General features: G+C 47.8%; 1 protein-coding gene across 1 annotated transcript in view; it reads left to right on the top strand.

Moving 5' to 3' along the window:
- Positions 1-26,415, top strand: part of RRP9 (ribosomal RNA processing 9, U3 small nucleolar RNA binding protein) — a 220,574-nt gene that overhangs the window by 17,795 nt on the left and 176,364 nt on the right. Inside the window, exon 2 of the mRNA XM_069206752.1 lies at positions 1,975-2,057. Coding sequence (XP_069062853.1) covers positions 1,975-2,057 — 83 coding nt within the window. The remainder of the gene's footprint in view (positions 1-1,974; positions 2,058-26,415) is intronic.

The raw sequence follows: 26,415 nt of genomic DNA on the forward strand, positions 1-26,415 counted from the left end.
GTAACACTTTATTGTTGTGGGAGCTACCAGGCCCCCAACATTGTAACAAACACTGGCAAAAAAAACACCAAAGTGTTTGAACTCTAAAAGCACATGTTGCCACCAGTGGCATAACAAAGGCCCCGCAGCCGCCCCCCAGGGGGCCCCTTCAGCACAGCACCTGCCCTGAGTGAGTCTGGAGAGGGGGCTCCTCCATGTTCTTTGCAATGGGGCACCCTCCAGTTTCGTTACGTCACTGATTGCCACTGTAGTTCCTGACACTGAACAAAACTACTTTGTGTGCCAATATGCTCCTTGTGGAAGAGCAGAATGCGATGACTCGCAGTAAAGCCAGCCGAAAGAGAGAGAAATAGAAATTTAATAAAAACAAAATGTCTTTGTTAACACCAGACCTAATTAGGGACCAAGACCTACATATAGGTAGCTTTTTGCGACGTGCAAAAAGCACATTGCGATGCACAAACCCAGTTTTGCGACTCGCAATTAGGAAGGGGTGTTCCCTTCCTAATTGCGACTCGCAGTGCAATGTAGGATTGTTTTGCGAACGCGGGTGCAAACCAATCGCAGTTTGCACCTATTTCAAATGGGTGCTAACACTTTCGCAAAAGTGAAGGGGTCCCCATGGGACCCCTTCCCCATTGTGAGTGTCACAGTTAAAAAATTTTCAGAGCAGGCAGTGGTCCTGTGGACCACTGCCTGCTCTGAAAAAATGAAACGAAAAAGTTTCATTTTTGTAATACACCTCGTTTTCCTTTAAGGAAAACGGGGAGCATTACAAAAAAAAAAAACTGCTTTATTGAAAAGCAGTCACAGACATGGTGGTCTGCTGTCTCCAGCAGGCCACCATCCCTGTGAGGGCAGCAATTCGCAAGGGGGTCGCAAATTGCGACCCACCTCATGATTATTCATGAGGTGGCCATTTGCGAAGCCCTTGCGAATCACAGATGGTGTCAGGGACACCATCCTACATTCGGATTTGCGACTCGCAATTTGCGGGTCGCAAATCTGAACCTACCTACATGTGGCCCCAAATTCTTAAAAGTGCACCCATGGTATATGTCGTACCCCTATCAAATATTTGTGAACTGTATTTTAGCATGAGTAAATACACATGTGTAGATTTGCTCATGTGAAAATCTGTTGACCATTTGCAAGTTCATTTTCCCTCCAGCCACTTTCTTCCCAACCCTGGAAGAAGTTCTAATTCTGCCATTGTCAGGAGTAAATGTCCAACCTTTCTTATTATGGGAAAATATTAGAGAGAAGCTGGTGAAAATCTTTAAACATGCAGGTTAGTAGGTTTGCAGACTCCAAAGGCATTCCAGCCCTGGAACTATTGCTTACTGCTTCCTCCAGCCCCATTATGCAGATCTGCAGAAAGGTGGCAAAATAAGGAAATTGCTACAGTAGGGATTGAAACTGCAAGTATTAAAGCCCTACTATGGTAGAAGCCCTGGCATAATCAGAGAGGCTATTATCAGAGCTCTTAAATAATGAGATTGCTGCAATAATTTGGCGCCACACTACATGGCACCAAAGGGACAAGTAGATCTTTTTACAGGACAAGTAGATTTGAGAAGCAACCTGTCCCATGGACCAGTAGATAATTTAATAAATTCCACACCCCTGTTGCATACTGTTGGTTTTTCCTTATTGAGAGATTCACCAGATAATACATTTTTGTCTGAATTAATGGCAGGTAAAATAATTTGTTGCACACTGCAAGTTTTTTATTTTAGCTGGTGTGATACTTTTATTTGGTTTGTAGATTTGTTTCAGATATGATGCTTTAGAATTCCTGGCCCGTAATAAACTTATTTTTATTCTTGGCATATTTGGGTGACTGGTTTTTGCTTATTTAGTTGATTTATTTTCCATACCATTTTTTTGTTTGTGTTTATTGAAGCCGAAACTCTGGTGTTCAGATGAACCATGTACCCATGTGTCTTATGCCGGGTCTCTTTTGTTTTGCAGCAGACTGAAGCAGATGGAAAGTCACGGAAAAAGATTGTTTCTCGACATAATGAGGAGATCTCAAGTGATTCTGAAACAGAAGGGTAAAGGAAGCGTTTGCAAGCATGTCCTTCTACTGAAGGAAGCTGTGGTCACTGCGTTTATTTTACAATACTACATTTGCTTTGTCTGACACACAGATATCAAAGTGACCAATTTTCACTTGTGAGAAAAACAGAATTCTTCGGTGATGAGGGGTCTTGACTTTCTATCACAATAAATGCATCTGTCTTCAAACTGTAATTCTAACTTACAAGTAAGCCCTTGATTTGACCACTACAACACAGATGCCCTCTCCCTGGGCTCTGGTTTTCATAGCCATGGGTAACAGAACTTGGGGGGTAAGGTAGTGGCTATATCTTCGTCTTCAGAGTGGATTTTAGCCCAGTCTGCGTCACTACAGACCCCTTCCTGGACACACGAACCTTGTTTTCATTTTGGAAGCTAGGGCCTGTTCTCCTAAACATCTGTGGGGGATGTTGTCAAGCTGTAGTGTTGAGTTTTCCAGATTGGACAGCTGCATTGGAATTTATCAGCAGATGAGTATAAATTGAATACATTTCATATGAGTGGGTACTAAAGCCAGGTGACCTGTGGTAGTTTTGGGACTGCAATCTAAGCTTTTTATAGGGTATAGAAATTGCCCACATTATCTTGGTTAGTTTTGTAATTTTTCAAACATTGATTCTTGACTTGGAATTTCACCCCCAAACCTTTTGCCTTCACTTCCTTTGTTTGCTGAACTCTTTTTGGTTTGGTTGGCATTAGGACTCTATGCACTTCCCCCTGTTAACCAGGGCTAAAGTGCTTATGCTGTCTCCCTAAACTATTTTAAAATGGGCTTAATTGACACATTCCGTTAACTCATAAGTCCCTAGTAAATGGTACTTACTACACGTACAGAGGCCTGTTAAGTAAATGGTAATAGAGAGCTGCAGCACTCTTTCAACAAGTTAAAGTAGCTTTTTTTAAACATGTCTCAAGCCTGCCAGTGCAGGCTGCATTGCAGCTTTAAGTTGCCATTTTGACACCTTCAAAATAAACCCTATGCCTCAACCTTTCTTCTTAACACTTAAGTCATGCTCAGGTGGGCCCTAAAAGATCATAGGGCTGGGTGCGTGGTTTTTAAAAAGGATGTGTGTTTAGGAGTTTTCCACAACCAGGACGTCAAATTTAGTCGTTATTCACTGCTGGAAGGCTATTGTTCTCATAGACTGACTGGGTTACCTTATTTCAGTTAATAAGTGCTCATTGTAGCTTGAGAGCCGAAAAAGATGTGCTGTTCATGCTCAAATGGATTGCAATTTAAAACCTTGCTTATTAGTGGTCTCATTTTAAGTTAAAATTTTGAAAATGTCACATTTAGAAAGTTGTCTTTTTCTTGCCTAAACCAGCTGTTCTTTTCTGCCAGTGTCCTACTCCACATGACTGCGAATGGCTCTACCTTTGGGGTTTGCTGTTGCTTCTAGATCGTGGCACAAAGAAAACCTAGGTGTGTGGGGAGAGGATCTTCTAGACAGGATAGCTTGGGAGGAGCTGTACCCTACCCTGATTACATTTCAAAGGGCCTTGCCTATGGCAAGAACACAGGAATCTGATACCGTGTCTACCCTTCCCGTTGTCACACTAGACAGGTTGGAGCCTGGACTAGGAGCAGGGGTAGTTAGAAATAGGGTCTGTGGTTGGCAGTCAGTTTGCACGCTATCCAAGCATGGTCCCTCACTCGAGTCCGGTTAAGGGAGATACACAGCTTAGATAACTCCTGTTCACCCCCTTGGTAGCTAGGCACAAGCAGTTAGGCTTATCTCAAAGGCAATGTGTGAAGTATTTGTACAAAACACACACAGTGAAAACCCCACAAAAGGGACTCTATACCAGTTTAGAAAAATAACCAATATTTATCTAAATTAAACAAGACCAAAAATCCAACATAAACATGCACAGATTAATTTTTTAAATAAAAAGAATCTTAATCCATAGAAATCAATGGATGCATGGTTTTAGCACAAAGTACCTGGTATGTGTCAAAAATAAAGCCGCAAGGGTGACGGTGCGCCAGGAAAGCGGCGATTCCTTATTTGCAAGTGAGGCCGTACATTGATTCTTTACTCACACTGGAGGCCATGCGTCTATTCTTATCTCATAAGGGAGACCATGCTTTGATTCCTGATATGCAACCTCGGATCCATGATGGAATGTTGAAGACTTTGACGCCTGGGATCCATGAGTGGAAATTCCCAACCCACTGTGCGAAGAGTATGTGGTGAGAACAGGGCCTGCATCATTTCTCTAGCCGCAAGGCAGGTGCTACGTCAAACTTTTAGGCTGTGGGTTGCCAGCTTCCACTTCTAAGGGTCCAGGGACTGGGTTTGGCACCACTTAGCAAGTCAAGTCAGGTCAGGACTCTCAGCAGAAGAGCCCAGGCACTGGCAAATGAAGTCTTTGATGTCCCTGAGACTTCAGAACAGGAGGCAAGCTCAGTCCAAGCCCTTTGAGAAACTTCACAAGCAGGATTTCTGAAAGCAAAGTCCAGTTCTTTTCCTCTTCAGGCAGAAGCAGCAGGCCAGCACAGCAAAGCAACAGGCAGTGAGTCTGGTCCTCCTCAAGCATCAAGCTCTTCTTGACAGAGGTTCCTCGTGATCCAGAAGTAATGTGGGGTTTTGGGTCTTGGGACTTATACCCAATTCTGCCTTTGAAGTAGCCAAACGTCAAAGGAAAGTCTCTGTTGTTTACAAGATCCTGCCTTGCCCAGGCCTGGTCCCAGACACACTCCAGGGGGTTGGACTCTGCATTGTGTGAGGACGGACACAGCCCTTTCAGGTGTACGTTTCAGCTCCCCACTCCAGCCCAGGAGACTCATGGGATATGCAGGAAACTCCATCTCCATTTGTGTCACTGTCTAGTGGGAATTCACAAACGGCCCAACGGTCAGTCTGACCCAGATGTAGATTCCACAGGTAGGCAGAGGCACCGAATGGTTAAGCAAGAAAATGCCCACTTTCTAAAAGTGGAATTTTTAAACAGATAATCTAAAAACCAACTCTATGAAAAGATGTATTTTTAAATTGCGAGTTCCTAGGCCCCAAACGCTACATCTCTATCTGCTCCCAATGTGAAGCTTCACCTAAAAGATATTTAAAGGCAGTCGCCATGTCAACCTATGAGAGCGAGTGAGATAGGCCTTGCAATAGTGAAAATCAAATTTGGCAGTATTTCACTATCAGGACATGTAAAATACATAAGTACATGTCCCATCTTTAACATACACTGCACCCTGCCCATGGGGCTACCTAGGGCATACCTTAGGGGTGACGTACATGTAGTAAAAGGGAAGGTGGGTGCACTTGCCAGGTTGAATTGGCAGTTTAAAACTCATGTGGGTGGCACAATCAGTGCTGGAGGCCCACTAGTAGCATTTGATTTACAGGCCCCGGACTCCTCAATTGCACTTTACTAGGGATTTACTAGTAAATAAAATATGCCAATCATGGATAACCAATCACCAGTACAATTTAGACAGATGGCACTTGCACTTTAGCACTGGTTAGCAGTGGTAAAGTGCCCAGAATATCAAAACCAGCCAGAATGATTTGCAGCACAGGGTCCAAAAACAGGAGGTCAGAAACAAAAAGTAGAGGAAAACCACGACGAGCTGCTAGGTCTAACGGGGGTATAAAATGGGACAACAAGAGGCATTCATCAGAGCACTCCTGGACCCATGGAAGATGTTGTGCTGCCAGATAGACTTTTGTGCTGCCTGTTCGTGCTGAAACTCTGCCGCCTGCAGTGACTCTCAATGCAAAGCTTCAGCGGGATTGTGATCTTTACGCCAGGAGCAAGCATCTGCGGCGACGGGCAGCACAAGACCTTCATTTTGCATCAGCAGCAATTGTCTGCAGCAATCAACCAGTGCAAAGCCCTGGAGACAACGGTCTCTTTTCACTACAGTTATGATCATTCAGAACGCTTAGCTTGCTTTTTGCGCATAAAGCCTCCTCCTTGTGACGTCCTCTTATCCAAACAGAACACTTTTCCCCATGCCGCCCCTGGTCTAGCGCAATCACATTACCCAGGCCTCAAAAAATCTACTTGCCCGCTCATTATGGTAAGTCATATTTTATCAGGTCGAGCTATTTTTAGGACCTGCTCACCACTTCTGGTAAGTTGACAAAGAACAGGTGTTTAGTGCAGCCACAAAGTGAAGGAACAATAAAGACGTCTTTAAATCTAATCTTGCCACTTTTGCTGTGTGTTCAGAGACCGAGGTTAAATGTCAGTTTGTCTTAGTTGGAAAATGGGTCATTGGTGTAGTGGTAAGTATGCACCTTCAACTGGCAATAAGGTCACTAAGACAGTACAGCGCAGTAAAAGTCTCAGTAAATTAGCTCCTTGCTCATAACTTGGTAGCTGTACCCGAGCAGGCATGCCTAACTTAGGAGACAAGAGCGTAAAGCTTTCAAAATCACCAAAAGTAAGACCATACACAATAAAAATTCCACACCAGTTTATAACAAGCATTTGCAATGCAGTGGGTCTTGGGTTTGCTCGAGTTAGAGCTATTAGCGTTGTACATTTCTAATTGGAACTTTCTTGCCACACAAACTGAAAATAAAATAAAAAGTAAAACAGTTGACGTAAGCGAGTCGATTCAAAGCGCTGCCATGAGTGCGAAGGATGGAGACAAAAGGAAAAAAGTTTGCTTACAGTCAGTTATCAGTAATACTGCAATTATCCATGTAACCGGGTTGATGCCCAAGGCGGTAATAAAACCGCCCTAATGGCAGAACAAACGCAAAGCAGTTTCCAACAAAAAACAAAGTATGTTTGAAAGGCAAGCCCATAAATGAGTGATAGTGATGGGCGTGGTTAAAAGCCCAGATACATTCCAACACATTAGTAAAGCAGCGCTAATGCGCTACTCTGCTCAACCTAAAAATAGGTTCAATTTTTATGAGTAAAAAACGACAAAAATCTGATGTAGGGAACTGAAGATATGAATTTGTAAAGTGTAAACACTTTCTAGTACTTAGAAACAAAAAGTGCCAAATCGACCCATCTGGTCGCGGTAAACCGGGCCAAAGTCAGAGTTTGAAGCCATCTGCGATGGAACCCTGGTTGGATACACTAAGTGTAGGAAGTTGGCTCTGTATGTGCTATTTCAAAGTAAGGAATAGCATGCACAGAGTCCAAGGGTTCCCCTTAGAGGTAAGATAGTGACAAAAAGAGATAATACTAATGCTCTATTTTGTGGTAGTGTGGTCGAGCAGTAGGCTTATCAAAGGAGTAGTGTTAAGCATTTGTTGTACATACACACAGGCAATAAATGAGGAACACACACTCGGAGACAAATCCAGCCAATAGGTTTTGTTATAGAAAAATATCTTTTCTTAGTTTATTTTAAGAACCACAGGTTCAAATTCTACATGTAATATCTCATTTGAAAGGTATTGCAGGTAAGTACTTTAGGAACTTTAAATCATTACATTAGCATGTATACTTTTTTCATAAAACACAATAAGCTGTTTTAAAAGTGGACACAGTGCAATTTTCACAGTTCCTGGGGGAGGTAAAGTATTGTTAGGTTTCACAGGTAAGTAAGTCACTTACAGGTTTCAGTTCTTGGTCCAAGGTAGCCCACCGTTGGGGGTTCAGAGCAACTCCAAAGTTATCACACCAGCAGCTCAGGGCCGGTCAGGTGCAAAGGTCAAAGAGGTGCCCAAAACACATAGGCTTCAATGGAGAGAAGGGGGTGCCCCGGTTCCAGTCTGCCAGCAGGTAAGTACCCGCGTCTTCGGAGGGCAGACCAGGGGGGTTTTGTAGGGCACCGGGGGGGACACAGGTCAGCACAAAAAGTACACCCTCAGCAGCACGGGGGCGGCCGGGTGCAGTGTGCAAACACGCGTCGGGTTTTCAATGGTTTTCAATGAGAGATCAAGGGATCTCTTCAGCGTTGCAGGCAGGCAAGGGGGGGGGCTCCTCGGGGTAGCCACCACCTGGGCAAGGGAGAGGGCCTCCTGGGGGTCACTCCTGCACAGGAGTTCCGTTCCTTTAGGTGCTGGGGGCTGCGGGTGCAGGGTCTTTTCCAGCCGTCGGGAAATGGAGTTCAGGCAGTCGCGGTCAGGGGAAGCCTCGAGATTCCCTCTGCAGGCGTCGCTGTGGGGGCTCAGGGGGGACAACTTTGGTTACTCACAGTCGTAGAGTCGCCGGAGGGTCCTCCCTGAAGCGTTGTTTCTCCACCAGTCGAGTCTGGGTCGCCGGGTGCAGTGTTGCAAGTCTCACGCTTCTTGCGGGGAGTTGCAGGGGTCTTTAAATCTGCTCCTTGAAACAAAGTTGCAGTTCTTTTGGAGCAGTGCCGCTGTCCTCGGGAGTTTCTTGTCTTTCTTGAAGCAGGGCAGTCCTCCGAGGATTCAGAGGTCGCTGGTCCCTTGGAAAGCGTCGCTGGAGCAGGTTTCTTTGGAAGGCAGGAGACAGGCCGGTAAGTCTGGAGCCAAAGCAGTTAGTGTCTTCTGTTCTTCCTCTGCAGGGGTTTTTCAGCTCAGCAGTCCTTCTTCTTCAGGTAAGTTGCAGGAATCTAAATTCTTAGGTTCAGGGAAGCCCTTAAATACTAAATTTAAGGGCGTGTTTAGTTCTGGGGGGTTAGTAGCCAATGGCTACTAGCCCTGAGGGTGAGTACACCCTCTTTGTGCCTCCTCCCAAGGGGAGGGGGTCACATCCCTAATCCTATTGGGGGAATCCTCCATCTGCAAGATGGAGGATTTCTAAAAGTTAGTCACCTCAGCTCAGGACACCTTAGGGGCTGTCCTGACTGGCCAGTGACTCCTCCTTGTTGTTTTCTTTGTTTCCTCTGGCCTTGCCGCCAAAAGTGGGGGCCGTGGCCGGAGGGGGCGGGCAACTCCACTAGCTGGAGTGTCCTGCGGTGCTGTGACAAAGGGGTGAGCCTTTGAGGCTCACCGCCAGGTGTTACAGCTCCTGCCTGGGGAGGTGTTAGCATCTCCACCCAGTGCAGGCTTTGTTACTGGCCTCCGAGTGACAAAGGCACTCTCCCTATGGGGCCAGCAACATGTCTCTAGTGTAGCAGGCTGCTGGAACCAGTCAGCCTACACAGATAGTCGGTTAAGGTTTCAGGGGGCACCTCTAAGGTGCCCTCTGGGGTGTAGTTTACAATAAAATGTACACTGGCATCAGTGTGCATTTATTGTGCTGAGAAGTTTGATACCAAACTTCCCAGTTTTCAGTGTAGCCATTATGGTGCTGTGGAGTTCGTGTAAAACAGACTCCCAGACCATATACTCTTATGGCTACCCTGCACTTACAATGTCTAAAGTATTGCTTAGACACTGTAGGGGCACAGTGCTCATGCACTGGTGCCCTCACCTATGGTATAGTGCACCCTGCCTTAGGGCTGTAAGGCCTACTAGAGGGGTGACTTATCTATACCTGCATAGGCAGTGAGAGGCTAGCATGGCACCCTGAGGGGAGTGCCATGTCGACTTACTCGTTTTGTTCTCACCAGCACACACAAGCTGGCAAGCAGTGTGTCTGTGCTGAGTGAGGGGTCTCCAGGGTGGCATAAGACATGCTGCAGCCCTTAGAGACCTTCCCTGGCATCAGGGCCCTTGGTACCAGGGGTACCACTTACAAGGGACTTATCTGGATGCCAGGGTGTGCCAATTGTGGAATCAAAAGTACAGGTTAGGGAAAGAACACTGGTGCTGGGGCCTGGTTAGCAGGCCTCCGCACACTTTCAATTCAAAACATAGCATCAGCAAAGGCAAAAAGTCAGGGGGTAACCATGCCAAGGAGGCATTTCCTTACACAACCCGACCCCCCCCCCCCCCCCCCCCCCACCCAAACGAAAGAGGATGAGACTAACCTTTCCCAAGAGAGTCTTCATTTTCTAAGTGGAAGAACCTGGAAAGGCCATCTGCATTGGCATGGGCAGTCCCAGGTCTGTGTTCCACTATAAAGTCCATTCCCTGTAGGGAGATGGACCACCTCAACAGTTTTGGATTTTCACCTTTCATTTGCATCAGCCATCTGAGAGGTCTGTGGTCAGTTTGAACTAGGAAGTGAGTACCAAAAAGGTATGGTCTCAACTTCTTCAGGGACCAAACCACAGCAAAGGCCTCCCTCTCAATGGCACTCCAACGCTGCTCCCTGGGGAGTAACCTCCTGCTAATGAAAGCAACATGCTGGTCAAGGCCATCATCATTTGTTTGGGACAAAACTGCCCCTATCCCATGTTCAGAGGCATCTGTTTGCACAATGAATTGCTTGGAGTAATCTGGAGCTTTTAGAACTGGTGCTCTGCACATAGCTTGCTTCAGGGTGTCAAAGGCCTGTTGGCATTCTACAGTCCAGTTTACTTTCTTGGGCATTTTCTTGGAGGTGAGTTCTGTGAGGGCTGTCACAATGGATCCATATCCCTTCACAAACCTCCTATAGTACCCAGTCAAGCCAAGGAATGCCCTGACTTGAGTCTGGGTTTTTGGAGCTGCCCAGTCCAGAATAGTCTGGATCTTAGGCTGGAGTGGCTGAACTTGGCCTCCACCTACAAGGTGTCCCAAGTAAACCACAGTTCCCTGCCCTATCTGGCATTTGGATTCCTTGATAGAGAGGCCTGCAGATTGCAGAGCCTTCAAAACCTTCTTCAGGTGGACCAGGTGATCCTGCCAGGTGGAGCTGAAGACAGCAATATCATCAAGATAAGCTGCACTAAAGGATTCCAACCCAGCAAGGACTTGATTCACCAACCTTTGGAAGGTGGCAGGGGCATTCTTTAAACCAAAGGGCATAACAGTGAACTGATAATGCCCATCAGGTGTGGAGAATGCTGTCTTTTCTTTTGCTCCAGGGGCCATTTTGATTTGCCAGTACCCTGCTGTTAGGTCAAAGGTACTTAAGAATTTGGCAGCCCCTAATTTGTCTATTAGCTCATCAGCTCTAGGAATGGGATGAGCATCTGTCTTGGTGACAGAGTTGAGACCTCTGTAGTCCACACAAAACCTCATCTCTCTCTCTCCTTCTTTGGTGTGAGGTTTGGGGACTAGGACCACTGGGCTAGCCCAGGGGCTGTCAGAGTACTCAATTACTCCCAATTCCAGCATCTTGTGGACTTCCACCTTGATGCTTTCCTTAACTTGGTCAGACTGTCTAAATATTTTGTTTTTGACAGGCATGCTGTCTCCTGTGTCCACATCATGGGTACACAGGTGTATCTGACCAGGGGTTAGGGAAAAGAGTTCAGCAAACTGCTGCAGGACCTTCCTGCAGTCAGACTGCTGTTGGCTAGAGAGGGTGTCTGAGTAGATCACTCCATCCACTGAGCCATCTTTAGGGTCTGATGAGAGGAGATCAGGGAGAGGTTCACTCTCAGCTTCCTGGTCCTCATCGGTTACCATCAACAGATTTACATCAGCCCTGTCATGGAAGAGCTTAAGGCGGTTCACATGGATCACCCTCTTGGGGCTCCTGCTTGTGCCCAGGTCCACCAGGTAGTTGACCTGACTCTTCCTCTCTAGTACTGGGTAAGGGCCACTCCATTTGTTCTGAAGTGCCCTGGGAGCCACAGGCTCCAGAACCCAGACTTTCTGCCCTGGTTGAAATTCAACCAGTGCAGCCTTTTGGTCATACCACAACTTCTGGAGTTGTTGGCTGGCCTCAAGGTTTTTACTTGCCTTTTCCATGTACTCGGCCTTCGCTCCAGAATGGCAAAGTACATAGTCCACTATGTCTTGTTTAGGCTCATGAAGAGGTCTCTCCCAGCCTTCTTTAACAAGAGCAAGTGGTCCCCTTACAGGGTGGCCAAACAGAAGTTCAAAGGGTGAGAATCCTACTCCCTTCTGAGGCACCTCTCTGTAAGCGAAAAGCAGACATGGCAGGAGGACATCCCATCTCCTTTTGAGTTTTTCTGGGAGCCCCATGATCATGCCCTTTAATGTCTTGTTGAATCTCTCAACAAGGCCCTTAGTTTGTGGATGATAGGGTGTAGTGAATTTATAAGTCACTCCACACTCATTCCACATGTGTTTTAGGTATGCTGTCATGAAGTTGGTACCTCTGTCAGACACCACCTCCTTAGGGAAACCCGCCCTGGTAAAGATACCAATGAGGGCCTTGGCTACTGCAGGGGCAGTAGTCTACCTAAGGGGAATAGTTTCAGGATACCTAGTAGCATGATCCACTACTACTAGGATGTACATATTTCCTGATGCTGTGGGAGGTTCTAGTGGACCAACTATGTCCACACCCACTCTTTCAAAGGGGACCCCCACCACTGGAAGTGGAATAAGGGGGGGCCTTTGGATGCCCACCTGTCTTACCACTGGCTTGACAGGTGGGGCAGGAGAGGCAAAACTCCTTAACCTTCTGGGACATATTGGGCCAGTAGAAGTGGTTGACTAACCTCTCCCACGTCTTGGTTTGTCCCAAATGCCCAGCAAGGGGAATATCATGGGCTAAGGTCAGAATAAACTCTCTGAAACTCTGAGGCACTACCACTCTCCTAGTGGCACCAGGTTTGGGATCTCTTGCCTCAGTGTACAGGAGTCCATCTTCCCAATAGACCCTATGTGTTCCATTTTTCTTGCCATTGGACTCTTCAGCAGCTTGCTGCCTAAGGCCTTCAAGAGAGGGACAGGTTTCTTGTCCCTTACACAACTCTTCCCTTGAGGGTCCCCCTGGGCCTAAGAGCTCAACCTGATAAGGTTCCAGCTCCATAGGCTCAGTTCCCTCAGAGGGCAGAACTTCTTCCTGAGAAGAGAGGTTCTCTGTAAGGAAATGCCTCCTTGGCATGGTTGCCCCCTGACTTTTTGCCTTTGCTGATGCTATGTTTACAATTGAAAGTGTGCTGAGGCCTGCTAACCAGGCCCCAGCACCAGTGTTCTTTCCCTAACCTGTACTTTTGTATCCACAATTGGCAGACCCTGGCATCCAGATAAGTCCCTTGTAACTGGTACTTCTAGTACCAAGGGCCCTGATGCCAAGGAAGGTCTCTAAGGGCTGCAGCATGTCTTATGCCACCCTGGAGACCTCTCACTCAGCACAGACACACTGCTTGCCAGCTTGTGTGTGCTAGTGAGGACAAAACGAGTAAGTCGACATGGCACTCCCCTCAGGGTGCCATGCCAGCCTCTCACTGCCTATGCAGTATAGGTAAGCCACCCCTCTAGCAGGCCTTACAGCCCTAAGGCAGGGTGCACTATACCATAGGTGAGGGTACCAGTGCATGAGCATGGTACCCCTACAGTGTCTAAACAAAACCTTAGACATTGTAAGTGCAGGGTAGCCATAAGAGTATATGGTCTGGGAGTCTGTCAAACACGAACTCCACAGCACCATAATGGCTACACTGAAAACTGGGAAGTTTGGTATCAAACTTCTCAGCACAATAAATGCACACTGATGCCAGTGTACATTTTATTGTAAAATACACCACAGAGGGCACCTTAGAGGTGCCCCCTGAAACTTAACCGACTGTCTGTGTAGGCTGACTAGTTCCAGCAGCCTGCCACACCAGAGACATGTTGCTGGCCCCATGGGGAGAGTGCCTTTGTCACTCTGAGGCCAGTAACAAAGCCTGCACTGGGTGGAGATGCTAACACCTCCCCCAGGCAGGAGCTGTAACGCCTGGCGGTGAGCCTCAAAGGCTCACCCCTTTGTCACAGCCCAGCAGGGCACTCCAGCTTAGTGGAGTTGCCCGCCCCCTCCGGCCACGGCCCCCACTTTTGGCGGCAAGGCTGGAGGGAACAAAGAAAGCAACAAGGAGGAGTCACTGGCCAGTCAGGACAGCCCCTAAGGTGTCCTGAGCTGAGGTGACTCTAACTTTTAGAAATCCTCCATCTTGCAGACGGAGGATTCCCCCAATAGGGTTAGGATTGTGACCCCCTCCCCTTGGGAGGAGGCACAAAGAGGGTGTACCCACCCTCAGGGCTAGTAGCCATTGGCTACTAACCCCCCAGACCTAAACACGCCCTTAAATTTAGTATTTAAGGGCTACCCTGAACCCTAGAAAATTAGATTCCTGCAACTACAAGAAGAAGGACTGCCCAGCTGAAAACCCCTGCAGCGGAAGACCAGAAGACGACAACTGCCTTGGCTCCAGAAACTCACCGGCCTGTCTCCTGCCTTCCAAAGATCCTGCTCCAGCGACGCCTTCCAAAGGGACCAGCGACCTCGACATCCTCTGAGGACTGCCCCTGCTTCGAAAAGACAAGAAACTCCCGAGGACAGCGGACCTGCTCCAAGAAAAGCTGCAACTTTGTTTCCAGCAACTTTAAAGAACCCTGCAAGCTCCCCGCAAGAAGCGTGAGACTTGCAACACTGCACCCGGCGACCCCGACTCGGCTGGTGGCGATCCAACACCTCAGGAGGGACCCCAGGACTACACTGATACTGTGAGTACCAAAACCTGTCCCCCCTGAGCCCCCACAGCGCCGCCTGCAGAGGGAATCCCGAGGCTTTCCCTGACCGCGACTCTTTGAACCTAAAGTCCCGACGCCTGGGAGAGACCCTGCACCCGCAGCCCCCAGGACCTGAAGGACCGGACTTTCACTGGAGAAGTGACCCCCAGTAGTCCCTCTCCCTTGCCCAAGTGGAGGTTTCCCCGAGGAATCCCCCCCTTGCCTGCCTGCAGCGCTGAAGAGATCCCGAGATCTCTCATAGACTAACATTGCGAACCCGACGCTTGTTTCTACACTGCACCCGGCCGCCCCCGCGCCGCTGAGGGTGAAATTTCTGTGTGGGCTTGTGTCCCCCCCGGTGCCCTACAAAACCCCCCTGGTCTGCCCTCCGAAGACGCGGGTACTTACCTGCAAGCAGACCGGAACCGGGGCACCCCCTTCTCTCCATTCTAGCCTATGTGTTTTGGGCACCACTTTGAACTCTGCACCTGACCGGCCCTGAGCTGCTGGTGTGGTGACTTTGGGGTTGCTCTGAACCCCCAACGGTGGGCTACCTTGGACCAAGAACTGAACCCTGTAAGTGTCTTACTTACCTGGTAAAACTAACAACAACTTACCTCCCCTAGGAACTGTGAAAATTGCACTAAGTGTCCACTTTTAAAACAGCTATTTGTCAATAACTTGAAAAGTATACATGCAATTTTTATGATTTAAAGTTCCTAAAGTACTTACCTGCAATACCTTTCGAATGAGATATTACATGTAGAATTTGAACCTGTGGTTCTTAAAATAAACTAAGAAAAGATATTTTTCTATACAAAAACCTATTGGCTGGATTTGTCTCTGAGTGTGTGTACCTCATTTATTGTCTATGTGTATGTACAACAAATGCTTAACACTACTCCTTGGAGAAGCCTACTGCTCGACCACACTACCACAAAATAGAGCATTAGTATTATCTATTTTTACCACTATTTTACCTCTAAGGGGAACCCTTGGACTCTGTGCATGCTATTCCTTACTTTGAAATAGCACATACAGAGCCAACTTCCTACATTCTCTTTTTCTTGCTGTGTTGCAGCTGGCTTCCCAGCTGACTTTCCTTTCCTCTTGGTAGGCTGGGCCCTTTTTCCAGACTCCAGCTCTACTTTTTCACCCTGAGCCTTGCACTGTGCCCTTGTCTTGACACACACCAGTTCAGGGATACCCAGCATGGCTGCATGGGTTTTCAGTTCTACCTCGGCCCATGCTGAGGACTCCAGGTCATTTCCAAGCAAACAGTCTACTGGGATATTTGAGGAGACCACCACCTGTTTCAGGCCATTGACCCCTCCCCACTCTAAAGTTACCATAGCCATGGGATGTACTTTAGTCTGATTGTCAGCGTTGGTGACTGGATAAGTTTGTCCAGCCAGGTATTGGCCAGGGGAAACCAGTTTCTCTGTCACCATAGTGACACTGGCACCTGTATCCCTCAGGCCCTCTACACTTGTCCCATTAATTTAGAGCTGCTGCCTGTATTTTTGCATGTTAGGGGGCCAGGCAGCCAGTGTGGCTAAATCCACCCCACCCTCAGAGACTAATGTAGCTTCAGTGTGACACCTGATTTGCTCTGGGCACACTGTTGATCCCACTTGGAGACTGGCCATTCCAGTTTTAGCTGGATGGGAGTTAGAAGTGGTATCTTTCTTGGGACAGGCCTTGTCTCCAGTTTGGTGTCCAGACTGACTACAGCTACGACACCAGGCCTTTTTGGGATCAAAGTTTTTACCCTTGTACCCAGAATTGTTTTGTGAAGAGGCTCTGGGCAAACCCTCCTGTGCAGGTTTTTGGGGGCCTGTAGAAGACTCTTTACTATTTTTGTTTTTGGCTGTCTCACCACCCTTCCCCTGGGGAGGTTTTGTGACCCCTTTCTTTTGGTCACCCCCTGTGGAAGTTTTGGACACCCTAGTCTTGACCCAATGGTCCGCCTTCTTTCCCAATTCTTGGGGAGAAATTGGTCCTAGGTCTACCAGATGCTGATGCAGTTTATCATTGAAACAATTACTTAACAGGTGTTCTTTCACAAATAAATTGTACAGCCCATCATAATTACTTACACCACTGCCTTGAATCCAACCATCTAGTGTTTTTACTGAGTAGTGTACAAAGTCAACCCAGGTCTGGCTCGAGGATTTTTGAGCCCCCCCTGAATCTAATCCTATACTCCTCAGTGGAGAATCCAAAGCCCTCAATCAGGGTACCCTTCATGAGGTCATAAGATTCTGCATCTTTTCCAGAGAGTGTGAGGAGTCTATCCCTACACTTTCCTGTGAACATTTCCCAAAGGAGAGCACCCCAGTGAGATTTGTTCACTTTTCTGGTTACACAAGCCCTCTCAAAAGCTGTGAACCATTTGGTGATGTCATCACCATCTTCATATTTAGTTACAATCCCTTTAGGGATTTTCAACATGTCAGGAGAATCTCTGACCCTATTTATGTTGCTGCCACCATTGATGGGTCCTAGGCCCATCTCTTGTCTTTCCCTTTCTATGGCTAGGATCTGTCTTTCCAAAGCCAATCTTTTGGATGTCCTCTTCACTGGAGTTATCCTCAGTGATTTCAGAGAGGTTGGTCCCTCCTGTGAGGGAGCCAGCATCTCTGACTATTATGCTTGGAGTCAGGGCTTGAGAGGCCCTGTCTTCCCTAGATAGAACTGGTAGGGGGGAATCACCCTCCAAGTCACTATCATCATCCTCTGAGTTGCCATCCTCAGAGGGGTTGGCCTTTTCAAACTCTGCCAACAGCTCCTGGAGCTGTAGTTTGGAAGGTCTGGGGCCCATTACTATTTTCTTTATTTTACAGAGTGACCTTAGCTCCCTCATCTTAAGATGGAGGTAAGGTGTGGTGTCGAGTTCCACCACATTCATCTCTGCACTAGACATTATACTTCTAAAAGCTGGAATACTTTTTAAGAATCTAAAACTAGTTCTAGAATCTAATTCAAACTTTTGCCAAACTTTTAAACTCTAAAAGAAATGCTAACAGGGACTAACACAAGGCCCTAGCAGGACTTTTAAGAATTTAGAAAAATTTCAAATTGCAAAAATCCATTTCTAATGACAATTTTTGGAATTTGTTGTGTGATCAGGTATTGGCTGAGTAGTCCAGCAAATGCAAAGTCTTGTACCCCACCGCTGATCCACCAATGTAGGAAGTTGGCTCTGTATGTGCTATTTCAAAGTAAGGAATAGCATGCACAGAGTCCAAGGGTTCCCCTTAGTGGTAAGATAGTGGCAAAAAGAGATAATACTAATGCTCTATTTTGTGGTAGTGTGGTCGAGCAGTAGGCTTATCAAAGGAGTAGTGTTAAGCATTTGTTGTACATACACACAGGCAATAAATGAGGAACACACACTCAGAGACAAATCCAGCCAATAGGTTTTGTTATAGAAAAATATCTTTTCTTAGTTTATTTTAAGAACCACAGGTTCAAATTCTACATGTAATATCTCATTTGAAAGGTATTGCAGGTAAGTACTTTAGGAACTTTAAATCATTACATTAGCATGTATACTTTTTTCATAAAACACAATAAGCTGTTTTAAAAGTGGACACAGTGCAATTTTCACAGTTCCTGGGGGAGGTAAAGTATTGTTAGGTTTCACAGGTAAGTAAGTCACTTACAGGTTTCAGTTCTTGGTCCAAGGTAGCCCACCGTTGGGGGTTCAGAGCAACCCCAAAGTTATCACACCAGCAGCTCAGGGCCGGTCAGGTGCAAAGGTCAAAGAGGTGCCCAAAACACATAGGCTTCAATGGAGAGAAGGGGGTGCCCCGGTTCCAGTCTGCCAGCAGGTAAGTACCCGCGTCTTCGGAGGGCAGACCAGGGGGGTTTTGTAGGGCACCAGGGGGGACACAGGTCAGCAAAAAAAGTACACCCTCAGCAGCGCGGGGGCGGCCGGGTGCAGTGTGCAAACACGAGTCGGGTTTTCAATGGTTTTCAATGAGAGATCAAGGGATCTCTTCAGCGTTGCAGGCAGGCAAGGGGGGGGCTCCTCTGGGTAGCCACCACCTGGGCAAGGGAGAGGGCCTCCTGGGGGTCACTCCTGCACAGGAGTTCCGTTCCTTTAGGTGCTGGGGGCTGCGGGTGCAGGGTCTTTTCCAGCCGTCGGGAAATGGAGTTCAGGCAGTCGCGGTCAGGGGGAGCCTCGGGATTCCCTCTGCAGGTGTCGCTGTGGGGGCTCAGGGGGGACAACTTTGGTTACTCACAGTCGTAGAGTCGCTGGAGGGTCCTCCCTGAAGCGTTGTTTCTCCACCAGTCGAGTCTGGGTCGCCGGGTGCAGTGTTGCAAGTCTCACGCTTCTTGCGGGGAGTTGCAGGGGTCTTTAAATCTGCTCCTTGAAACAAAGTTGCAGTTCTTTTGGAGCAGTGCCGCTGTCCTCGGGAGTTTCTTGGTCTCTTGGAAGCAGGGCAGTCCTCAGAGGATTCAGAGGTCGCTGGTCCCTTGGAAAGCGTCGCTGGAGCAGGTTTCTTTGGAAGGCAGGAGACAGGCCGGTAAGTCTGGAGCCAAAGCAGTTGGTGTCTTCTGTTCTTCCTCTGCAGGGTTTTTTCAGCTCAGCAGTCCTTCTTCTTCAGGTAAGTTGCAGGAATCTAAATTCTTAGGTTCAGGGAAGCCCTTAAATACTAACTTTAAGGGCGTGTTTAGGTCTGGGGGGTTAGTAGCCAATGGCTACTAGCCCTGAGGGTGAATACACCCTCTTTGTGCCTCCTCCCAAGGGGAGGGGGTCACATCCCTAATCCTATTGGGGGAATCCTCCATCTGCAAGATGGAGGATTTCTAAAAGTTAGTCACTTCAGCTCAGGACACCTTAGGGGCTTTCCTGACTGGCCAGTGACTCCTCCTTGTTGTTTTCTTTGTTTCCTCCGGCCTTGCCGCCAAAAGTGGGGGCCGTGGCCGGAGGGGGCGGGCAACTCCACTAGCTGGAGTGTCCTGCGGTGCTGTGACAAAGGGGTGAGCCTTTGAGGCTCACCGCCAGGTGTCACAGCTCCTGCCTGGGGGAGGTGTTAGCATCTCCACCCAGTGCAGGCTTTGTTACTGGCCTCAGAGTGACAAAGGCACTCTCCCCATGGGGCCAGCAACATGTCTCTAGTGTGGCAGGCTGCTGGAACTAGTCAGCCTACACAGACAGTCGGTTAAGTTTCAGGGGGCACCTCTAAGGTGCCCTCTGTGGTGTATTTTACAATAAAATGTACACTGGCATCAGTGTGCATTTATTGTGCTGAGAAGTTTGATACCAAACTTCCCAGTTTTCAGTGTAGCCATTATGGTGCTGTGGAGTTCGTGTTTGACAGACTCCCAGACCATATACTCTTATGGCTACCCTGCACTTACAATGTCTAAGGTTTTGTTTAGACACTGTAGGGGTACCATGCTCATGCACTGGTACCCTCACCTATGGTATAGTGCACCCTGCCTTAGGGCTGTAAGGCCTGCTAGAGGGGTGGCTTACCTATACTGCATAGGCAGTGAGAGGCTGGCATGGCACCCTGAGGGGAGTGCCATGTCGACTTACTCGTTTTGTTCTCACTAGCACACACAAGCTGGCAAGCAGTGTGTCTGTGCTGAGTGAGAGGTCTCCAGGGTGGCATAAGACATGCTGCAGCCCTTAGAGACCTTCCTTGGCATCAGGGCCCTTGGTACTGGAAGTACCAGTTACAAGGGACTTATCTGGATGCCAGGGTCTGCCAATTGTGGATACAAAAGTACAGGTTAGGGAAAGAACACTGGTGCTGGGGCCTGGTTAGCAGGCCTCAGCACACTTTCAATTGTAAATATAGCATCAGCAAAGGCAAAAAGTCAGGGGGCAACCATGCCAAGGAGGCATTTCCTTACACAACCCCCCCCCAAACGAAAGAGGATGAGACTAACCTTTCCCAAGAGAGTCTTCATTTTCTAAGTGGAAGAACCTGGAAAGGCCATCTGCATTGGCATGGGCAGTCCCAGGTCTGTGTTCCACTATAAAGTCCATTCCCTGTAGGGAGATGGACCACCTCAACAGTTTAGGATTTTCACCTTTCATTTGCATCAGCCATTTGAGAGGTCTGTGGTCAGTTTGAACTAGGAAGTGAGTCCCAAAGAGGTATGGTCTCAGCTTCTTCAGGGACCAAACCACAGCAAAGGCCTCCCTCTCAATGGCACTCCAACGCTGCTCCCTGGGGAGTAACCTCCTGCTAATGAAAGCAACAGGCTGGTCAAGGCCATCATCATTTGTTTGGGACAAAACTGCCCCTATCCCATGTTCAGAGGCATCAGTCTGCACAATGAACTGCTTAGAATAATCTGGAGCTTTTAGAACTGGTGCTGAGCACATTGCTTGTTTCAGGGTGTCAAAGGCCTGTTGGCATTCCACAGTCCAGTTCACTTTCTTGGGCATTTTCTTGGAGGTGAGTTCAGTGAGGGCTGTCACAATGGATCCATATCCCTTCACAAACCTCCTGTAATACCCAGTCAAGCCAAGGAATGCCCTGACTTGAGTCTGGGTTTTTGGAGCTACCCAGTCCAGAATAGTCTGGATCTTGGGTTGGAGTGGCTGAACTTGGCCTCCACCTACAAGGTGTCCCAAGTAAACCACAGTTCCCTGCCCTATCTGGCATTTGGATGCCTTGATAGAGAGGCCTGCAGATTGCAGAGCCTTCAAAACCTTCCTCAGGTGGACCAGGTGATCCTGCCAGGTGGAGCTAAAGACAGCAATATCATCAAGATAAGCTGTGCTAAAGGACTCCAAGCCAGCAAGGACTTGATTCACCAACCTTTGGAAGGTGGCAGGGGCATTCTTTAAACCAAAGGGCATAACAGTAAACTGATAATGCCCATCAGGTGTGGAGAATGCTGTCTTTTCTTTTGCTCCAGGTGCCATTTTTATTTGCCAGTACCCTGCTGTCAAGTCAAAGGTACTTAGAAATTTGGCAGCACCTAATTTATCAATGAGCTCATCAGCTCTTGGAATTGGATGGGCATCTGTCTTGGTGACAGAATTGAGCCCTCTGTAGTCCACACAAAACCTCATCTCTTTCTTTCCATCTTTGGTGTGAGGTTTGGGGACTAAGACCACTGGGCTAGCCCAGGGGCTGTCAGAGCGCTCAATTACTCCCAATTCCAGCATCTTGTGGACTTCCACCTTGATGCTTTCCTTAACATGGTCAGATTGTCTAAAGATTTTGTTCTTGACAGGCATGCTGTCTCCTGTGTCCACATCATGGGTACACAGGTGTGTCTGACCAGGGGTTAAGGAGAAGAGTTCAGGAAACTGTTGTAGGACTCTCCTACAATCAGCTTGCTGTTGGCCAGAGAGGGTGTCTGAGTAGATCACTCCATCTACTGTGCCATCTTTTGGGTCTGATGACAGAAGATCAGGGAGAGGTTCACTCTCTGCCTCCTGATCCTCATCTGTTACCATCAACAGATTGACATCAGCCCTGTCGTGGAAGAGCTTAAGGCGGTTTACATGGATCACCCTCTTGGGGCTCCTGCTTGTGCCCAGGTCCACCAAGTAGGTGACCTGACTCTTCCTTTCTAGTACTGGGTAAGGGCCACTCCATTTGTCCTGGAGTGCCCTGGGAGCCACAGGCTCCAGAACCCAGACTTTCTGCCCTGGTTGGAACTCAACCAGTGCAGCCTTTTGGTCATACCAAAACTTCTGGAGCTGTTGGCTGGCCTCAAGGTTTTTGGTTGCCTTTTCCATGTACTCTGCCATTCTAGAGCGAAGGCCAAGTACATAGTCCACTATGTCTTGTTTTGGCTCATGGAGAGGTCTCTCCCAGCCTTCTTTAACAAGAGCAAGTGGTCCCCTTACAGGATGACCAAACAGAAGTTCAAAGGGTGAGAATCCTACTCCCTTCTGTGGCACCTCTCTGTAAGCGAAAAGCAGACATGGCAAGAGGACATCCCATCTCCTTTTGAGCTTTTCTGGGAGCCCCATGATCATGCCTTTTAATGTCTTGTTGAATCTCTCCACCAAGCCATTAGTTTGTGGATGGTATGGTGTAGTGAATTTATAAGTCACTCCACACTCATTCCACATGTGCTTTAGGTATGCTGACATGAAGTTGGTACCTCTGTCAGACACCACCTCCTTAGGGAAACCCACTCTGGTAAAGATACCAATGAGGGCCTTGGCTACTGCAGGGGCAGTAGTCGACCTAAGGGGAATAGCTTCAGGATACCTGGTAGCATGATCCACTACTACCAGGATATACATATTTCCTGAGGCTGTGGGAGGTTCTAGTGGACCAACTATGTCCACACCCACTCTTTCAAAGGGAACCCCCACCACTGGAAGTGGAATGAGGGGGGCCTTTGGATGCCCACCTGTCTTACCACTGGCTTGACAGGTGGGGCAGGAGAGGCAAAACTCCTTAACCATGTTGGACATATTGGGCCAGTAGAAGTGGTTGACTAACCTCTCCCACGTCTTGGTTTGTCCCAAATGTCCAGCAAGGGGAATGTCATGGGCCAATGTTAGGATGAACTCTCTGAACAGCTGAGGTACTACCACTCTCCTAGTGGCACCAGGTTTGGGGTCTCTGGCCTCAGTGTACAGGAGTCCATCTTCCCAATAGACCCTATGGGTTCCAGTTTTCTTGCCCTTGGACTCTTCAGCAGCTTGCTGCCTAAGGCCTTCAAGAGAGGGACAGGTTTCTTGTCCCTTACACAGGTCCTCCCTTGAGGGTCCCCCTGGGCCTAAGAGCTCAACCTGATAAGGTTCAAGCTCCAAAGGCTCAGTTCCCTCAGAGGGCAGAACTTCTTCCTGAGAAGAGAGGTTCCCTTTCTTTTGCTGTGTTGCAGTTGGTTTCCCAACTGACTTTCCTGTTCTCTTGGTAGGCTGGGCCATTTTTCCAGACTCCAGCTCTACTTTTTCACCCTGTGCCTTGCATTGTGCTCTTGTTTTCACACACACCAGTTCAGGGATACCCAGCATTGCTGCATGGGTTTTTAGTTCTACCTCAGCCCATGCTGAGGACTCCAGGTCATTTCCAAGCAGACAGTCCACTGGGATATTTGAGGAGACCACCACCTGTTTCAGGCCATTGACCCCTCCCCATTCTAAAGTAACCATTGCCATGGGATGTACTTTTCTCTGATTGTCAGCGTTGGTGACTGTGTACGTTTTTCCAGTCAGGTATTGGCCAGGGGAAACCAGTTTCTCTGTCACCATGGTGACACTGGCACCTGTATCCCTCAGGCCCTCTATTCTAGTCCCATTAATTAAGAGTTGCTGTCTGTATTTTTGCATGTTAGGCGGCCAGACAGCTAGTGTGGCTAAATCCACCCCACCCTCAGAAACTAGAGTAGCTTCAGTGTGGACCCTGATTTGCTCTGGGCACACTGTTGATCTAACTTGGAGACTAGCCATACCAGTGTTACCTGGATGGGAGTTTGGAGTGGAACCTTTCTTGGGACAGGCCTTGTCTCCAGTTTGGTGTCCATGCTGTTTACAGCTATGACACCAGGCCTTTTTGGAATCAAAGTTTTTACCCTTGTACCCATTGTTTTGTGAAGAGGCTCTGGGCCCACCCTCCTGTGCAGGTTTTTGGGGGCCTGTAGAAGACTCTTTACTATTTTTAGTTTTGGTTGTCTCATCACCCTTCCCCTGGGGAGTCTTTGTGACCCCTTTCTTTTGGTCACCCCCTGTTGAAGTCTTGGACACCCTTGTCTTGACCCAATGGTCCGCCTTCTTTCCCAATTCTTGGGGAGAAATTGGTCCTAGGTCTACCAGATGCTGATGCAGTTTATCATTGAAACAATTACTCAATAGGTGTTCTTTCACAAATAAATTGTACAGCCCATCATAATTACTTACACCACTGCCTTGAATCCAACCATCTAGTGTTTTCACTGAGTAGTCAACAAAGTCAACCCAGGTCTGGCTCGAGGATTTTTGAGCCCCCCTGAACCTAATCCTGTACTCCTCAGTGGAGAATCCAAAGCCCTCAATCAGGGTACCCTTCATGAGGTCATAAGATTCTGCATCTTTTCCAGAGAGTGTGAGGAGTCTATCCCTACACTTTCCAGTGAACATTTCCCAAAGGAGAGCACCCCAGTGAGATCTGTTCACTTTTCTGGTTACACAAGCCCTCTCAAAAGCTGTGAACCATTTGGTGATGTCATCACCATCTTCATATTTTGTCACAATCCCTTTGGGGATTTTTAACATGTCAGGAGAATCTCTGACCCTATTCATATTGCTGCCACCATTGATGGGTCCTAGGCCCATCTCTTGTCTTTCCCTTTCTATGGCTAGGAGCTGTCTCTCTAAAGCCAATCTTTTGGCCATCCTGGCTAACAGGAGGTCATCTTCACTGAGAGCATCCTCAGTGATTTCAGAAATGTGGGACCCTCCTGTGAGGGACTCACTATTTCTGACTAACACAGTTGGAGACAGGACTTGAGGGGTCCTGTTCTCCCTATTTAGGACTGGAGGAGGGACATTGGCCTCCAAGTCACTAATTTCTTCCTCTGTGAGGTCATCATCCGAGGGGTTGGCTTTTTCAAACTCTGCCAACAGCTCCTGGAGCTGAATTTTGGTAGGTCTGGAGCCAATGGTTATTTTTTTGATATTACAGAGAGACCTTAGCTCCCTCATCTTAAGATGGAGGTAAGGTGTGGTGTCGAGTTCCACCACCTGCATCTCTGTATCAGACATTATTCTGCTAAGAGTTGGAATACTTTTTAAAGAATCAAAAACTGTTTCTAGAATCTAATTTCAAACTTTTAAACTCTAAAAGACAATGCTAAACAGGGACTTAACACACAAGGCCCTAGCAGGACTTTTAAGAATTTTGAAAAATTTCAAATTGCAAAAATGAATTTCTAATGACAATTTTGGAATTTGTCGTGTGATCAGGTATTGGCTGAGTAGTCCAGCAAATGCAAAGTCTTGTACCCCACCGCTGATCCACCAATGTAGGAAGTTGGCTCTGTATGTGCTATTTCAAAGTAAGGAATAGCATGCACAGAGTCCAAGGGTTCCCCTTAGAGGTAAAATAGTGGTAAAAATAGATAATACTAATGCTCTATTTTGTGGTAGTGTGGTCGAGCAGTAGGCTTATCCAAGGAGTAGTGTTAAGCATTTGTTGTACATACACATAGACAATAAATGAGGTACACACACTCAGAGACAAATCCAGCCAATAGGTTTTTGTATAGAAAAATATCTTTTCTTAGTTTATTTTAAGAACCACAGGTTCAAATTTCACATGTAATATCTCATTCGAAAGGTATTGCAGGTAAGTACTTTAGGAACTTCAAATCATCAAAATTGCATGTATACTTTTCAAGTTATTCACAAATAGCTGTTTTAAAAGTGGACACAGTGCAATTTTCACAGTTCCTAGGGGAGGTAAGTATTTGTTAGGTTAACCAGGTAAGTAAGACACTTACAGGGCTTAGTTCTTGGTCCAAGGTAGCCCACCGTTGGGGGTTCAGAGCAACCCCAAAGTCACCACACCAGCAGCTCAGGGCCGGTCAGGTGCAGAGTTCAAAGTGGTGCCCAAAACGCATAGGCTAGAATGGAGACAAGGGGGTGCCCCGGTTCCGGTCTGCTTGCAGGTAAGTACCCGCGTCTTCGGAGGGCAGACCAGGGGGGTTTTGTAGGGCACCGGGGGGACACAAGCCCACACAGAAATTTCACCCTCAGCAGCGCGGGGGCGGCCGGGTGCAGTGTAGAAACAAGCGTCGGGTTTGTAATGGAAGTCAATGGGAGATCTAGGGATCTCTTCAGCGCTGCAGGCAGGCAAGGGGGGGTTCCTCGGGGAAACCTCCACTTGGTCAAGGGAGAGGGACTCCTGGGGGTCACTCCTCCAGTGAAAGTCCGGTCCTTCAGGTCCTGGGGGCTGCGGGTGCAGGGTCTCTCCCAGGTGTCGGGACTTAGGATTCAAAGAGTCGCGGTCAGGGGAAGCCTCGGGATTCCCTCTGCAGGCGGCGCTGTGGGGGCTCAGGGGGGACAGGTTTTTGTACTCAC

The sequence above is a fragment of the Pleurodeles waltl genome, chromosome 9 (genome assembly GCF_031143425.1).
Source record: "Pleurodeles waltl isolate 20211129_DDA chromosome 9, aPleWal1.hap1.20221129, whole genome shotgun sequence".
NCBI classification, from domain to species: domain Eukaryota; kingdom Metazoa; phylum Chordata; class Amphibia; order Caudata; family Salamandridae; genus Pleurodeles; species Pleurodeles waltl.